The sequence below is a fragment of the Zootoca vivipara genome, chromosome 11 (assembly GCF_963506605.1).
Source record: "Zootoca vivipara chromosome 11, rZooViv1.1, whole genome shotgun sequence".
NCBI classification, from domain to species: Eukaryota; Metazoa; Chordata; class Lepidosauria; order Squamata; family Lacertidae; genus Zootoca; species Zootoca vivipara.
Window position 1 is genome coordinate 33,809,511 of NC_083286.1, and position 17,954 is coordinate 33,827,464.

General features: G+C 44.0%; 1 protein-coding gene across 2 annotated transcripts in view; it reads right to left on the reverse strand.

Annotated features, from left to right (window-relative positions):
* Positions 1–266: 266 nt before the first annotated feature.
* Positions 267–17,954, reverse strand: part of MRPS27 (mitochondrial ribosomal protein S27) — a 55,005-nt gene continuing 37,317 nt past the window's right edge. Inside the window, exons 6-11 of one of the 2 annotated variants that reach the window (XM_035099793.2) lie at positions 16,712–16,790; positions 15,574–15,689; positions 15,300–15,402; positions 11,670–11,812; positions 9,027–9,173; positions 267–1,567 (exon numbers count right to left, since the gene is read on the reverse strand). In XM_035099793.2, coding sequence (XP_034955684.2) covers positions 1,328–1,567; positions 9,027–9,173; positions 11,670–11,812; positions 15,300–15,402; positions 15,574–15,689; positions 16,712–16,790 — 828 coding nt within the window. In that variant the 3' untranslated portion in view covers positions 267–1,327. Of the gene's footprint in view, positions 1,568–1,752; positions 1,978–9,026; positions 9,174–11,669; positions 11,813–15,299; positions 15,403–15,573; positions 15,690–16,711; positions 16,791–17,954 lie in introns of those variants that run through there. The other variant, XM_035099794.2, reaches the window with a different exon arrangement.

Below are 17,954 nucleotides of genomic sequence, written 5' to 3' on the forward strand. Positions count from 1 at the left end.
TTCTGCTGCTTTTTCCTCTCTGGGGGGTCTGGGCTGAGGTTGCGGCTGCAGAGATGGTGAGTAGGGGAGGGGGAGCGCTCGACGGCTTTCGATTGGGTGCGGAAGACCATAGACAACTAAGTCAAAGGGACGCTCGAGGAGGAACCATAGAGATAAAAGAGAGAGCGGAGAGTGGTGGTGGTGCGGGCGGGGCAGGCGGGTTATGACAGGAATCGCCGCCATCTTGTGAAGGGCGCGCTCAAACGCAGCCACGCTGAGAAGGTTCTCCGCACATAGGTATGGTAGTTCTGCAAATCGCCCTTCTCGCCGCCGCACATCGCAGCACACCAGCCAGCGTCTCACGGCACAGTAGTGTGCCGCGGAACAGCGGTTGAGAAACGCTGGTCCAAGCCATAGAGCTGTGAAAGAGTATCAATCCATCTTGCTCACTGGGATTATGGGTACATTTAGCCCCAATAGTAACTCTCAAGTAGTGGTGCTATAAATGCCTGTGAAAAGCTTCTAAAAACCCAACAAAAAAATGGTGGGTTTTCACCCGGCATCTAAAAGGCTGGAGAGAGATTACATACCTGTGGAATCACCACCAAAAAGGCCTGTGTCCTATTAACCCTGGAGCAATGGCTTCTCCTGAATGAACTTTTACAGGTGATGCCCTGCTGCAGATTCCATCTTAAAGGTAGGCCAGGTCAACTTCTGGAAGAAACAAAACCTTTTCTATCACAGCCCCCATTTGTGGAATGCCCTCTGGACAGGGAAGTACCTACGGTCCTTTACCAGCTGATCTAGCCTCCTGCTGCCCTATTGACAGGGCATGGAGAAGAGAGCAGCTCAACACATGGTGATGGCTTCCAATGGCCAAGATGCCTAACAGCAGGGCTAGAAAGACCCTTGCCTGAAACCCTGGGGTGCTGCAATCAGTCTGAGATGGTCTGACCTGATACAAGGTGGTTTTTATGTGTGCTGCCTCCAAAGAAGAAGACTCCAGATCTTAACTCGCCTGGTTACTGCTTGTGATCCCTCGAACAAAGCAAGCAGACAACATTTTGAACTCCTGTTGGTATTTTTTTAAAAAAACATCAGATACTGACTGTGGCCAGAGCATTTGGAATGTACTGTCTCACCCAGCCTGTTTTAGAAATGAATCACTTTATTAGACAACAGGTAGACATAACACATAACAGGCAAAACTGAGGCCTTCAATCATAATTACAGTGGTTTTAAAGGGGGTGGGGAAGAAGCACTTTTGCTACAAGATGGATCTGGAAAGGTTTCATCTGTATACAGTCAAGGCCACATCACAACAGAGCTGCTAAGCTGATCTTCTGCGTTAAAGAGATGCTTTTGCTGCATTCTGGGCTTCCAGCTCCTGCCTGGCCTTTTCCCTCAACTGTCTCTCCCTTTCAGTCAGCAGCGTCCGCTCTTGCTCCCACTCCTTCAGCTTTTCCTTGTGTTTTGCAATGTCTTCCACTTCAAATGCTGGCTGCTTTTCCTCGACAAGCTGGGTGGTCAGTGTCAACAAGCTTGCAGATTCCACCTTGCCAAGCGACTGCAGCTTAGAATTCAGCTCCTGTCGTAGCAGGGGTGAGGGGGAAAGGAAAGGAAAGGAAAGGAAAGGAAAGGAAAGGAAAGGAAAGGAAAGGAAAGGAAAGGAAAGGAAGAAAGGAAGGAAGGAAGGAAGGAAGGAAGGAAGAAAGAAAGAAAGAAAGAAAGAAAGAAAGAAAGAAAGAAAGAAAGAAAGAAAGAAAGAAAGAAAGAAAGAAAGAAAGAAAGAAAGAAAGAAAGAAAGAAAACCGCTAATCAACCAGTCTCAATACATTAACAATCCACTTGCCCGGCCTGTGTAATCTTTTCCTCCCTCTTCTTTCCCCGGAACTGGAATGTGAAATTCTACAAGTCGGCACCTTGCAGCTGACTTGTGTTTTGTCCTGGAAAAACGTGCCAGCTGCAGTAAAGGAGCACTTCTCCATTCCTTCCCTCCTTCCCCAAAAGAAAAAGAGAAGAAAAAAAAGGTGGGGTGATGGAACAAGCAAGGGGCAGAAATAATTTATAGACTAGATTTTTATGATTTAGCAATAACAAAGCAGAAACAAAAAAAAAGAATCAATCTTTAATTCTGCTAAGTGCTAGGATAGCTGAACTTGCATGATGACTGAGAAACATCATTAATAAAGACTCGTTATGCTAACAAATGATGAATGGCCAGCCGGCAATCTAAACATCCTAGGGCTCCCTCCACCCCCATCCCCATTGCTGATCCGAGGAGTCGCCCTGAGTTGCTTTGGCTAACCTTCCGCTCAACAGATGGGAATCATTCAAATAGGCTTGTCCTAATGGCATACTAAATAGATCCCACGAGCCCCTGTGCAACTGCCCAGCATACATTCCTCTATGGCCCCCTTTTTAATGGCTCCCGTGATTTCAGGCTCAGCTCGCTGGATGCAGCCCCTTTACTTTGCTCTGGTTCTGCTTGTGTGGGTGCACCAGGGTGGGCTGCATGTGGGGGGTACTCCGTTGCAGGCAGGCAGGATTCGGCCAGGCAGCTGGGCAATATATCACAGCAGAGTTCCACTTCTATCTGCAGTGTAGTGCTTCTCGTGACACGCCCCGATGCATCGTAAAGAAATATTAATTCACTTAAGTGCTTTGAGATGCGGGGCCATTTGTGGTTATGGAAGTTTTACTGGACAGCTTGATGTTCCCCAGACAAAAGGCAAATTAATTGCCCTAATGGAGAAGCCTCCAGGAAAATGAATGGGAAGAGAGCAGCCCTAGCTAGGAAGGATGCAATATGACAGCCGGAAGCTTCTAAACAGCCCCGCTTTAAACAACAGCAAAAAAATCCTTGGTCGCTCACCAGGAATAATATTATCCTCAGATGTGCCTTTGTACCAAAACTAGAAGATATCCATAATTTAGAGAGATACAGGTTAGCTAGGACTGACTATTAATGAGGTGAAAGAAGATGCACAGTGAGCAGGACTCATTTATATATTTATTTGTTATCCCATAAAGGAATTCAGGATGGCACCAATCAGGGCTACAGAATGTGTAACTCTCCAGATGCTGAACTCACAACTCTCATCAACTCATGCCAGCATGGCTGTTACTTCAGGGTGAATGTTTTGGATATTTATATCCAGCTGACAGATGAAGAATTGGAAGTTCTCGTTTTTTCTCCCTTTCCTCTTTTCCCTTTCACCCCTTCCTTTCTTTTTTGGTTTGTGTTTAGATTAGCTTATTTTTGGTATTCTAAAAAGATACTGAGCCTTTGATATTAACTTTTGTATATAATTTTTTTCCAAGCTTTAATAAAAAATCTATTGGAGGGGGGGGGAGAGTCAGCATAGCTGAATGTCAGGGGCCAATGGAAGCTGAAGACCCAGAGCGCTAGAAAATTGCTCAATCTTTCCCCCTTTCCATTTTATCCTCTTTAGGCTGAGAGATAGTGACTGAGCAAAGTAGAGACTTGAACCTGGTCTCCCCAGTTCTAGTCTGAGGAAGGAACTCAAGGTAGCGCTATGGCAATCCCTCTGTTAGTGTGTGCTTTTCAGCTTGCCATATCAAACAACCCCCTTTTCCTCCATGTGGCACGCTGGTCTGGGGTTTTTCCTGGGGGTTTCCCCTCCTGAGCCAGGAAATGTGGGTGAGCCCCATTACACTAGTAGAAGTCCTTGTGTGGGCATCTGCTAACGAGACTAGTTAACTGAATCCCACCCTTGTGAGGTTCATGTGCAATACAGAAGAGGAAAACCTGTCAAACCACAGGGCAGTTCTACTAAGGAGAGTATCGCTAGACTGCAATTCCTGCTGTCAACAAGAGTTACCACACAGGCTGTTTCAAAGACCTCCTGGGCTTCTCCACTCCCCCCATTCTTAGTTCATGTAGCCTATAATTTCCATAAGCCATGCAATTTCCATTTCCATGTTTACTCACAACCACCCTCCAGCGTGGGGCCTGGACGCAGTAGAGAGCTAAAGCTTTGTAGCCGCTGCAATGCAGAACTGTCTGTTATGCAACCACTGCCTGGGTCTCCCACCCAAGGAAACATCATCGGGCAGCTCCCACAGGGAAAGAGCAATTTTGTCATGTCCTGGACCATTGACCTTCACCAAACTATTTGCTGAAGCAACAGACTATGGATGAATTCAGTCGAGCAAAACCCGAAGATAAACAAATGCACAGAGTTGGCCAGACTCACAAGAGAACTGCACCATATTGGAGTGTTTCAGAGCAGTATTACTGGAATATGGAAAATCCAGTTCAGTATGCTGGCAGGTTCTATAGAAATGATACATAATGGCAACTGAAACAAGTTTTAGGTGGGCTGGCTGGAAGCCACCTGTATATAACTCTGCCATAGGACTTTATATGTGTTGTTTATGCATTCTAATACTGTGACACCAGATGGCACTGTGGAGTTCCGTTTTTGCCAACCCGATTTCCCATAAAAAGTCTGCAACGCGTTTAACCGAAATGCTTCTTTGATATATCTTGGTCTAGCTACATTCTGCCTTACTTTGTATGACTCTTATTTTTTTTAAAAAAAGAAAATAACAGCAGAGTTTCTAGGACTTTTGATTAAAAACGCTTAGAAAAGTGAAAGCAGATGCAGTTGTGAAGTATCAGGAATGCTGTTGTGTACTTCTGTTATCCACACTGTGAGCAATCTGCTATAACAAACTTCTAGGAAACTTTGAGGACAAAATCAGAGATCCAGACGCAGCAGGATCATAGAATCATAGAGTTGGAAGAGACCACAAGGGCCATCCAGTCCAACCCCCTGGCAAGCAGGAAACACCATCAAAGCATTCTTGACATATGCCTGTCAAGCCTCTGCCATAGTTTAAGAGCATGTACAATTGAGGTGTGTCTACAGCACTGATGTTCCCCCTTGACCCCTGTCCATCTAGGTTTCTTTTGAACTAGCTAAAGGGAATTGACTGGGTGGGTTCAGGGGGCAATTAAGACGCTCGAATTCAGGATGAAAGAGAGAAATGTGCTAAGAGGAAGGCACGGTTGGCAAACCCTCACTGTGATCAACTCCCGCCCGGAAACCCGTGTCCCCACTGTGGAACGACTGTGGAATTGGCCTCCACAGTCACTTATGGACTCATTGTTAAAACTGTGTTTATGGAAGACAATCTTACTCGGCTACGAGTGATCGCCAAAGAAGAATGCATCATTGGAAGAGGGGAAGGTACCATCTCCCTTGAAGGAAGTGGTAAATAAGGTAGGAAGAATGGTGGCAGCAATAAGCCTAAGCCATAAAATGCAAGGGATATTGCCATAGGTAGGACAGGAATTCACTCCAAGCCAATAGGTGGACTGCTTCTGAGATAGGCTGTGCTGATTCAATGGAATGGCAGGGGTAGCTGTTGGGGACTGCAATGGAACTGGCCAGTGCAGCTACAATTTTATTTAAAATAAAATTTAAAAACAACATAGTGGTCCATCTGAGGATCAGGGCCGGCATGGGATGATCACTTCCAACTCTTCTCTGGCTGCAGGGCTGAGGCTGCATAAACCAACTGCCAGATTTATTTTCTTCGAAGTAATTGCCATTAGTCCTCCCCCACTCCATAAGTAATCCTCTTGAACCTTTCACTCTCCTGACATAAAAGCATTTGCACATCTCAGTGTCCAATAGCAGGGGACTGTACCCTTGTACAAATAATATAATGCAAATTGGAAAGAAGAAAAAAGAAGATGAACTGTATTTAGTTGAGTGGAAATTATATCCTGTTTAGAAAAGTGACCTTGTTCGGAAAGGAACTGAGCCATCACGCTGGGCATCTTGCTGAACAAACATACCATTAAACCTTGCTCAACTGCTATCTGAGTCTCATTTTTTAAATTGTGCTAGTCCTGCTGCTCTTCCTTTGGCTTTGTGGGCAGAGTGTGAGAGACACGGCTTTGAGCAATCTTCCCAGAGAGCCAGACCATTCTGCCGTGAGGGGGCCTAGAGGGGCATGTCTGGAGGAGTGTGGATCAGTGAGAAGACCCAAAGCCCAAATGCCAGTAGCAAAATAGATGAAAAAGTTATGCAACTTATATAAAGCGTTAACAAAATGCATTTTAACTTTATAAATATTAAACATTAAGTTTAGTCTATAGCCTGACAGTTATCCTTATGCCTTGCACTCCTTAGCATAGAAATAATGCAAGGCAGCTTCTTACTGTGTCATTGGGAAGAATGTGGCCTCCACATTTTTCATTAATCTCGGCAAGTAAGAGGAACAGAAACTTATTTTTACCTTTAATGAAAGCTGAAATTTCAGGGAAGGGGCATGGAATGACCCTGCAAACCACCCGCCTGCCCTTTCAGCTTCAAGTGTTTCTGGCCTGGTAGAAGCTGTTCACAGAATACCGTAATTAGAGGTGGATCATTAGAGGTGGCGCTGTGGTTAAACCACTGAGCCTAGGGCTTGCTGATCAGAAGGTCGGCGGTTCGAATCCCTGTGACGGGGTGAGCTCCCGTTGCTTGGTCCCAGCTCCTGCCAACCTAGCAGTTCGAAAGCACGTCAAAATGCAAGTAGATAAATAGGAACCGCTACAGCGGGAAGGTAAACGGTGTTTCCATGTGCTGCTCTGGTTTGCCAGAAGCGGTTTTGTCATGCTGGCCACATGACCTGGAAGCTATACGCCGGCTCCCTCGGCCAATAATGCGAGATGAGCGCGCAACCCCAGAGTCGGTCACGACTGGACCTAATGGTCAGGGGTCCCTTTACATTTACCTTTACATAAAAATCAGCTGCATACTGAGTCACTGGAAGCTACAATTCCTTCCAAGCATGCATGTTATCAAACCTACTGCTTGTCTTGAGACAGAGGCATAGGGGTGGGCAGACTATCACATTTCTGTAGGCTGGCAATGCATCATTTGCAAAGCTGAGAAAAGGATTACTTGGGCAAAACGGTGCAGAACTCAAAAGATACAAAATAAGATGCTAACTATATAGCTTTAATCCAGGGGCAGGAAATGTGTGGCCCCTCCAGATGCTGTGGGACTCCAACTCCCATCAGTCCTAGCCAGCATGGCCAATGGCAAAGGGTAATGGTAGATATAGCTCAAAATGTAAGAGGACTACAGGCTCCCCATCCCTGTTCTCACATTTTACCACTGGGGGGGAAACTTCCTTATCATCTACTGTCGGCCTATACTAACCAGCCCACCAGGTCTCTTACAGGCTCACAAATAAAAAGCTTTTCTTTTTACCTCCTCTACGATGTAATCAGATAACTTTCTCGCAAGCATCCCTCCCTGGTTCATTTCAGAAAGAAATGAAGCCTCCATTCCTATGCACACCCAATGAAAATGTTTAACATCTGTACAATTCATTCCAGTCTTCAAGTTATCTTCACATGCACATAATCCTCGCAAAATCTCTGTAAGGGTTGCAGATTGAGGGAGCGTGGAACTGAGGCTGAGAGAAAACAAATTTCCCCATGCGAATTCATGGCAGGGACGAGATTTGAACTAGGGAGAAATTTTCTGATTCTTAGCTCAGTCTCTGTGTGGCAAGTCTCACGGAAATCTGCGGGGCATACTTCTGAGTAAACATATGCAGGATTGAGCTGCACATTTCATTCAGCAAACCGGCCAAGACACAAGCACCTCACCAAGGAACAGAGCCTTAGAACAACACTGTAGGTATAAATCTGTAGAACACTCTCTGTGCCATTTCTATAAAAGGGTGCTTTCCCCAGTGACAGGGGGATAAATCAAGCAAAAACCACAATGAGGGAAAGGGAATGCAGGGAAAGGCTGGGCCTCAAAACAAAACAAAAACCCCAGGCATACCATCTCATTTACTCGTTTAGTGGACCTTCTTAGAACTAAACACAGGACCAAAATTGCAACTGCTTTCTTACAGTCAGTAGCAGGCTGCATAAGGGGGGAAAACCTATCAAACCTGCATTGACCCAAAGAGGGGAATGCATCTAAGCTGTGCCCATGGATGCAAGATCAAACAACTCATCAGGAGTGACGCTCCATTTTAGTTAGCAGGAGTTTGGTTTACCAAGTCTGATGTATGAAATGCAAAAATAACATCCCTGCAGCCAGGCAGCAGACAAGGGACACTTTTTAGAAAGGCAATTTCCAGTCTGAAGTAGTAAGAAGATAGCTCGGTTGGTAGAACATGAGACTCTTAATCTCTAAAACAGCGGAGGGCATTATTGGCTTCTCACTCTCCGCCTTAGAACAAATCTATATCACCAGGTGCCACAGGAATGCATTAGACATATCCAGAGATCCATTGCATCCTGGTCACCGTGTCTTCGAGCTCCTACCATCGGGACGGAGATACAGAACAATGAAGGCGAGAACGAGCCGTCTCAAGAACAGTTCCTTCTCTAGAGCAATTCCGGCCTTAAATGGAAAGGCTGAACTTTGAAGTCATCTTATTTTTACTTGTCATTTCGTATTGTATTGTTTAATTAATGTTTTGTAGTTATTTTTAATTTACAGTATATTCCTGCGTATAAGACTACTTTTTAAACCAGGAAAATCTTCTCAAAAGTCAGGGGCCGTCTTATACGCCGGGTCATATTTCTTATACGGCGAGTATATCCCAAATTCTATATTTTAACTGGAAAAGTTGGAAGTCGTCTTATATGCCCAGTCGTCTTATACGCCGGAATATACGGTATGTGGAGTGCCTTATTTGAGTGGATGGAGTACCCGAGTAATTTCGTTGTTCCCGCAGGGGGGGCAATGGCAATAAAGATTATCTTGTCTTATCTCTAGGTCGTGGGTTCGAGCCCCACATTGGGAGAAAGATTCCTGCACGGCAGGGGGTTGGACTAGATGACCCTGGTGGTCCCTTCCAACTTGACAGTTCTAGGATTCTATGAATTCAAGGTCAGCATCCAAAAGCCCCAATGGCATTCCTGGCGGGACACCAATGGAGCCTTAGTGTCACAGAACAAAGAAGAAGAAAGGTGTACTATTTTCTTTTTTTGCTATAGACATTAGTGCTAATTAAAACCAGCTGGGAAGAGGGAAAGCTGAGAAGCTGCATACCCCAAATCGGTTCAAGTACTCAGGCAGTCGTGACGTCTCTGCTTCTTCCAGTTGTGCTTGCTTTGGTGTTTCTTCTGAGTCCTTGGTGTCCTCTGGAGAAACTTCCGTCACAGGGATGGGCTGCAAAGTGGCTGCCAGAACATCAATCTTTGCAACAGAATTGAGAAAAAGATAAGTGCTGTTTTAAAAAAACTGAAGGGCATCACTGTTGCCTAAATTACAGGGATGGTCAATATACTGCTCCTGTGGGCCTTTTTATGCAGCTTCTGGGTTCTTGTTAAAATTCCTGAGAATACCACCTATTAGTTTAAAAAAGGAGGGGCATTTCTAACTGTGAGGGACAGGGGATATCGCGAAGTCCCTCCCCTCCTGAGTTCCAGCCCATCCCCGAGCGCAGGGGAAAGCAGGGAGAGTTCCGACTCAAGTGGGGAAGCAGGAAGTGGTGTCTGAGGCTCAGGCAGGGTAGCGGAGCCATCGTCCCAGGTGGGACAGGAAGAGGGAAGCAAGGGGGGCAGACCCATTCCCCCAACTCCGGAATTGCGCAGAAAACGTAGGGGGAAGAGGCTGGGTCTCCCCAAGTTGTTATGCTGGAGAAAAACGCGCCAAACGCCATTCGGAGGTTCTGACTCAAGCGGATAAGATGTGTCTCTGTAAATAGTACTGCCTTTAGCACTGTAAATACGCAGCACCAATAAAAAGATAAAATGCAGAGCCGTGTGGAGTCGTTACTCTGAAGTAGCCCACCCAGGCCACTGTGACACTAACCTTTATGGATCAAATTTGACCACACAAGAGCAACCATGCTAGAGGGTCATAAACAGAAGGCCAAGTAGACAATACCCTAATTCACTGTTTTTCAAATTCAAGACTTTCCTGTACATCTTTTTCTCCAGGTCCTACTGCAGAAAAATAGCTCAGGGTCTCCAAGACTGTCTACTGTAGACTGAATGCATAAACTTTAAAACCATAAAGGCACAAACAAAAAATGTAATTTGATAGCATCAGCAGTGAATTATTTTACCATTGCTTTGAAATGAAACCCTGGAAAATTAAAGGCATGACTTGTTTTTCTTTTTTGAACTGCCTGCACGGTTAGTGAGAGAAGCTATATGATTAAGCCCAGCCTTTCTGGAATTACTATTGATTTTATGATTGGCTCTGGACAGGTCACATAGGCTCTTAATGAAGATTAATCAAATATTCCACAATTATTACATGCACATTGGAAGAGATTATTGTATGCTGCTTATGTAAAGTCAACTGGGATCTCAATTCCTGTTTTGCTGAAATGCATCATGAGCTCATTGTGTTCATTTGACTTTCAGCGGTTTCATTTATCTGCTCCCTCTCTTTCAAAATGGACAGGAGAGAAAGGCAGGCCTGGATGGGATGGGGTGAGCTGACTCTGCAATGGAAGAGGGCAGGGCAAAAGCTGTATTTTGGACAAGGCAGAAATGCAGAAGAACAGGAAGCCTGCAAGGAACTAGTAGGTCCTGTTTCCTTTGTGTCAATGCCACATTCAAGGTCACTCAGTGAGGCCATGTGAGGAGTACGGTGGATGTGGTTCTCCAGGACTCTCCTGGGTCATGCCCCCTCCCAAGTCCATACCCGTCTCCAGCCCTTCTGCACACCCTCCAGTGGTTTCGCTTGGCTGGAATGTGCCCTTGATCTGCAACAATGCCTCTTGCTTGCCTGCGTTTGTGTGTGTACACCAGTGGTCCTCAACCTTGGGCCTCCAGATGTTTTTGGCCTACAACTCCCATGATCCCTAGCTAGCAGGACCAGTGGTCAGGGATGATGGGAACTGTAGTCTCAAAACATCTGGAGGCCCAAGGTTGAGGACCACTGGTGTACATGGCTGGCATGTTTCCTATTGCACAAAGATAAGAGTTGCATGCCTCTCTCTGCCCACTCTTGCCTCTGGCTGTGATCATCACTGGTTCCCCACCCATGCCAAAAGGAGAAATGATTATTTCATAAAACTCTAGAGAAGTTGGCAGTGGAAATATTTCTCTATTTACTCTCCCTGCTGAAATACGAGAGGCCCCATCAGCATGGGCATTCCACGGGCTCCTAAAGACAAACCCTGGTGCCCTGATTTGAACATCCTGCTTTATTTGCTGTTTTAACTCTTTCAACAGGGTTATTTTACTGTACATTTCAACTATGGTTGTTTATTTTAATGCTTTGATTGAATTATTTTATGGGTGTGTTTATACGCTTAGTATTTATTTATTTGTAAGCTGCTTAGCAGCAGTATAAATAAATAATCTATACTGTGTTTTGACTTGAGTCCAGAATACCCCATTTATTCTCCCCACTACATAAGGAGCGGAGGGTGAAAAGGAAAACTCTGCCAGGCACTTTGCCTCTTTGGCACCCTCCAAGTTAGAAGCAGAAGCAAGAATCTGAAAAGCGATAAGTCACCCTTTCTAAGTGTGCACCTCTAGCCTTTTGGAAAGGACGTTCCTCCTCAAGGTGAAGAAAAATGCCACTGAATGCAATCAGTTCAACAGAAGTTTGAGCAATGCAAAACCTTAGGGTAAACAGTAGTAGCCACCAGGCTGCTGGTCTCCTTTGAAAACCCGTAGGTTTTTCAAAAACACACAAGGCCCTGCTTTGTAACACAAGTTCTCCACTTACAGCTTCCTTGCAGAGCTTTGTATCATCAGGAAGCAACATCGCGTTCTCCATCACTTGCAAGGCTCTGTTCAGGTACCCGGGGGTCCACATGAGCGGCATTTTGTGGTACACAGCTCGTAGCCCCTTGTGCAGCTCCACTTTTCCTGTTATTATTAAAACAGACACTGTGAATGTTACTGCATTATTTAAAGTAGAAAGCACCATTAAAATTGGAAGCATCTTTCCTGTACTCAAAGTAGACGAGATGCTAAACACATCACTGTGAATCATGTCAGTGTCTTTACTTGGACAGCAGATCCAGGGCGCCTGGGTCTACAGCATGTTGGAAGGGAACGCTTAATTATTTTCTCCCCTGCTGTGGTCCTGATGAAAATCTCCACTTGTTTGCTATTAACATAGCACCAAGGGAAGAGTTTTGTAAGGACAATGGTGTGGGAGGAAAGAGTTAAACCTCTGCTTTTGTTCCCACCTCAGTTTGGCCTCACATAGTCCTTGTTTGTACTGTTCCTGGAAAATGAGTAGAAGTCAGTCAAAAAAGCAACAATGGAGTCTTCCTGTCTCTTTCCTGCCATATTAACCCCCCCTTGCACCTCACAACCCCCCCAACAACAAAACCCCCTCCTGAGGGTCAGGTAGACCTCAAGAACAGCATGGAGGCTTCAGCTAGAGGAGTGGGAATCCTTACAGTCTCCTTTTCTGCTTGATCATATCTGTAAGTTTCCTGAACTTGGAAAGAGCCAAACAATGTTCAAAATATTGTGTATGGTGAGGGTAGTTGGAGGATAGTGTTAGACTTCACTTGCACATGACATATTAGCCTCCTTTATTACCTAGAGACAATATTTGGTTTCCTTGATTATTGTATACTCATAGCACCAAGAGCTGCAACACATATTACTGTTTTCCCAAGCGCAGGAAGTTACACAGGTGTCTTCAGGCACATACCTGTTTTCCTATATTGAAAGACCTTTCCTGCATATGAAAATTGTAACACTTCAAGTAACTATGTGTGGATTAAAACCTGAGCAATGGCTAACCTAAAATTATTTATTAGCAGGATACCTTGCTGTTGTCTTTCTGGTGAAACCCAATCACTGATGTTAAACATTCCAGATGTGGCCTTGCTCGTCTTACTGGATTTTCTATCACCTTTAACTGTCTACATTAATCACAAAGGTGCATCTAACAATGAAAACCACTGTGACACACCTTCATCTCTCTTCCCCAAACAGGGAGGCCGCAGAGAAGCACAGGAATGTGTGTGCAAACAAAAGCTCATTGGGCGATGGCTAAATATAAACTGCTGAGGTGCTCCAGGCCAGTCTACGCCCACAGACGTCTTTCACTCTTTGCAAAGGTCTAGTCCATTAGAGCTGGCAAGACTGCAGAATACATGACATAGCAGAAAATAGCTTTTGATCTTCTGAATCTCAATGTCAGCAGGGTCACTAGCACACAACAGTAAAATGATTTGCTAAGTGCAACACCTTCCTAAATTATCTGGCCTATATTTAAATATACATACATACATACATATGTCTGCAGTAGCCAAAGAGAAGAGGAATGCATTTATGTATCAATAGCTCAAGTGAAAAGCAAACCAACAGTTCTGGCAATTTGCAGCAGTTTTCATCTTAGTTCCTACTGCATCTGCAGTTTTGTCAGGTAAAATCAGAATCAGCGCCCCTCTCCTGACCTGTCATGGGCATTATTATCATTGTTAACAAGCTGTGAAACTTAGAAAGAGTGCAACTATCCAACTTTTTTTTTGTATTGCACCTAAGGGTAAACATGCCATTAACAGCTAGGAATGGAGGAGGGCAAAAGTTTCATGGACTTTTAGCCTTGTATGAAATAAAATCATAATACAACGTAAGAAGGGTGTTGAAACAGGGGACTTCAGACACTGTAGCCTCAGAATTAACCTCCCTCCCAAAGGTGTGGAATTTCAGTAGGTTTATGGAATCATGTGGAGAGACAGGACGAAGAATTGCTCTTGAGTTGACACCCTTCCCTTTCCCTCCAGGTCAATATATATAGCTTCTTATATTTGCTATTGGTATTCTGGTGAATAGGAAACTATGGAAAACCATTCTTTATTTTAGGGATAGAATAAGTTTTTAAAGGTGTGAATTCAAAATGCACCGCAACCTGAAAAAATCTGGTCCCATACTGAGCTGGGTCCTGCCTCCTTCAAGCTTGGCCCAATTCAAAATAAACGCCACACCAAACCTCTGCTGGTGCTCTGCTCTCCCACCCTTCTTAAGGAATAAAGGGTCTTAGTCTGATACAGAAGAAAGGACTCACAAGGACTCATCTCAGAAGCAAATGATGCCTAGAGTTTCACCTACTGCTAGGGATCATGGTGCTTGTAGTTAGAAAACCGCAAAAGGAAGGACTTCTTCACAGCACAATTGGGAGTCACAATATGTAGCAATAGCTGCCAACTTGGATGTCTTTTAAAGGGGATTAGACAAATTAATACAGCTATCAAGTACTGCTATTTTTTTTTATTAAAGTTGTATATCGTCCTACACCTGTAGATCTCAGGGCAGTCCACAACATAAAATCACAATATAAAAAACAGAAAATACATAATAGAAACAAAAACAGACAACCCAACTAGTCCTAGTTAAGGACTCAAGTACTTAAAGGATAATTACACAAACACACACACACTCCATACCAGGTGGCCTTGCTCATGGTTCCCTTCGATGGACATGGTCTATGGGGCTACTACACATGGCAGGGCCTTTTAAGTAGTGGCACCTATGCTGTGAAACTCCCTTTTGTTTCTTTTGTTGTTCAAGTAACAACTTAAAACACATTTTGGCCTCTGGACAAAATCAGAATTACTTTACTCTGCCATATCACTGTCTGTTAATACAATATCCGATGTTTTATTTTACTGTTATATTTAATTGTGCATTTTTATGATGACTGTTTTTAGCAACCTCTGAGCTGAGCATGAGGAATAAATAAGCGAACTTTGGTATCAGAGGCATCAGTATATCTATGAGTATCAGTTTATGGGGAGCACCAAAAAGAGGAATGATGTTCAGGTCCTGCTTGTGGGCTTTCCACAGGTATCTTTTTGGCTACTTTGGGAGGCAAGATGCTGGACTAGTCTTTTCTTATGTTCTTACTAGCTGCATGCCCAGTAGAAAATGGGGGTGATGGGTGGGGGTAGAAAGAGAAAGAACTTGGCAGGAAGGAGGGTTCATACATACAAAGCTCAGTTGGTAGAGCATAAGACCCTTAATCTCAGTGCCGTGAGTTCAAGCCCCACATTGGGCAGAAGATGCCTCCTGCATTATAGGGGGTTGGACTAGACGGTCCCCATCGTGGTCACTTCCGACTCTACAATTCTATGATTCAACCAACTGGGATTTTCATGCATTCAGCAGGAATTTAAAGCAGCAGCAACATCCAGTTGATTTTTGAATCTCACACATCTCTGATTTATTTGGACTGCATGCCAAAACACAAAACTTGATTTAGTTCTAATTTTGCAACCCATCAAAGGCTGTATTAGAATTTAAACTGAAGAATCTCACTAATCCAGCTACTTTAAATCAATTGATAAAGCAGCACGGTAAAGTGCTTGTAATTAAACACTATATAACTTACCAAGAAGTGCTAAGCCATACAGCTGGGAACTGAATCCCACCGTGTTCGTCTGCTTCAGGCCTGCCAAGAAGAGGGACGCTCCGAGATTCCTCTCTTCCTCCCACTAAAAATAGCAAACATTGCTGTCACATTTGGTGCTTGGTTTTCACCACCATGCAAAATATATTCTCTGATACAGGCAGGCCCCCATTGACTCTTCTGTAATGGAAGCTACTAGTCAGATGAATGGAGCACGTACCCCTTCATGTATCTTACCATCTGAGCCACAGCTTACCGTAAGTTCTGATTTGGTTGTCAAATATTTGTACATCACATAGAGTGAGAGAAGTTGTGTAGAAACTTCATCAAAACTTTCCTGTATCATTATCTCAGTGACCACAGCCATCGCATCTAACAATAAACATAACATTTTAAAAATTAAAGGAGTGGTTTGCCAAGACGCTTCTTCCCACATTAGTTTCAAAAGACACGAATGTGCTTTCCTCTTTTACAGCAGAAACTTGATGTGCAAAAAAATTCAGCATCAGAAGAAGAACTCATTTGCCTTTTGCAGAACCAGGAGGCACGTAAGGAAAACATCTGGAAGCAGTCACAAAGCTGGTGTATCTTATCTATGCAACAGTTCCGCTAAGGAACTGTCTTAAGGGGATAAGAGTTATGGCATGCAAGTGGGAGGCAAAGACCACAGTACTTTACACATAAGGACTTTAAATTCACAGGCACCCTAATCAAAGAATAGTTCACGGACTGTGTTATCAAAGCTAACTCCAAAATGAATTCAGGGGCTATCAGCTTAAGGCAAGATCTCTTGACAACAAGCCCTATGTTTGCTGGAGGGCACAGCATATCAATACGAGCAACAATGCACAAATTCTTGAAAGATGTATCATCTGGAATTATTTCCCGAGTGGCTTTAGAGGTGCTTAAGGAAAGAATGGCACTTTCCACTAGGAGGCCATGTCAGCTAAAAAACTTTGGAAAATAATGTTGATATAGAGGAACTCTCAGTCCACCCTCGTTGAAATGCACTGGGTGATTTGATTACATTAATAACCCTCCACTTGCTCGATTTTTACCTCCTCTCTTGCAGAAGGGCTACAGAGGCTTAGTAGTAGAAGATGCACTAGGCGTGCAAAGGATCTCTGGCTCATGATTGGCACTGGGGTTGAGAAAAGAATCTTGCTGGAAACTCTGAAACACTGGTGCCAGTTGATGTCAAAAATACTGAGCTGGAAGGATCAATGTCCTGACTCGGTAGAAAGGTGGGTTTCAGTGTTCTTTACTTTTTTTGGCTCCTCCCATATAAACCACGGCAAATCAGATGAATAGAAAGAGGTCCAAAGGGGGCCATATATAAATATGAAGAAACAGGGAAGATCATGATGACCAGCAGCTGACATATGCGTACTTACCTTCATAATTCTCATCCTTTATAAAAGAATCCAACAATATATTGAAGGTAAAATAATCTGGGATAATTCCATATTGAACCTGCAAAAAACAAGCAGAAAGCACAACAGTCATACTTCTAGCATCTCATCTCATTTTGGACTATGATACGATTGTGTAACACAGTGTAACACAGTGTAACACAGGCCAAGGGGATGCCTGGACCAGTAAATCTCCCACTTTTCTTTCTCTTTCACTGCTTGAAATGGGAGCAGGATGAAGAATGTCCTTGAGAACATACCACTGCCCAATACTGACCAGGCAAGTAGAAAACTGCAACTGCATGTAGCTGGCCATTCATCCCTTATTGCCTATCCACTTGGGCCTTCAGATGTTCAAAACTGGTAGCATGGATTGTTCTGAGCTTTGCTCTTCAGGGGCAAAAGAACCTAGTAAAGCTACGTTTGCCGACTTACAGCAATGTCTCTGCTCTTAAGGTAGTCCTTTAACAAGAAGGAAGACAGAGCTCTACATGCAGCAATGATGCTGCTGCCACAGCTTTTCTTCACCATCACAAAGTCTTGCTTTTCATCGATCTGGAAGGTGCTCTGGGAGCCTTTAAAGCTGAAGGGCAGGGTTTTAAAAACGCTTCACAGAAACAGCAGTCGGAAACTTGTGCATTCATGCAACCAGCCACCTGTATGCATGCATTCTTCCACTGTTCCCTATAGTTAAAAACTTGCAGTAAGATTGCATGGGGATACATTTAGCGATGTGCAGTGTGAAAGAGCCCTTTATACTCTATGCCACAGGCAAAGAGTGCTCAGGGATGCCTGTCATTTCACTGTGTTTCTTGCCAAGCGGTAGATTTAAGGGGATGGTTCCTGAAGAATTTTCCCCACAAGCCTTTTGGTCCTCTTAGGAGCAAGACCTAATTCCTTTGACTGTGTGCAGACATAAGAATGTCTCTGCGTCACTAAAGCAGGAGACATCATCCACCACCAACTTAAAATCTAAGCTAAAAGGAGAAGCCAAAAAGCTAAACAATAAATGCTGCCTCTGGGAATGCAAAGATGGTTATCTACAGGCAATTATTACCCACTCCTGTTCAAAGCATTTCTGAGTTGGGTAGAAAACATCTTGTTGATGCTGCCTACAAGGCTCACAGCAGGTTCCACAATACTATACTCTGAATAAATTAAATAATTCATTCAACACAGAACTTTAAAATAAGCGGTGGGCACAATCCAGACAATAAAGAACATT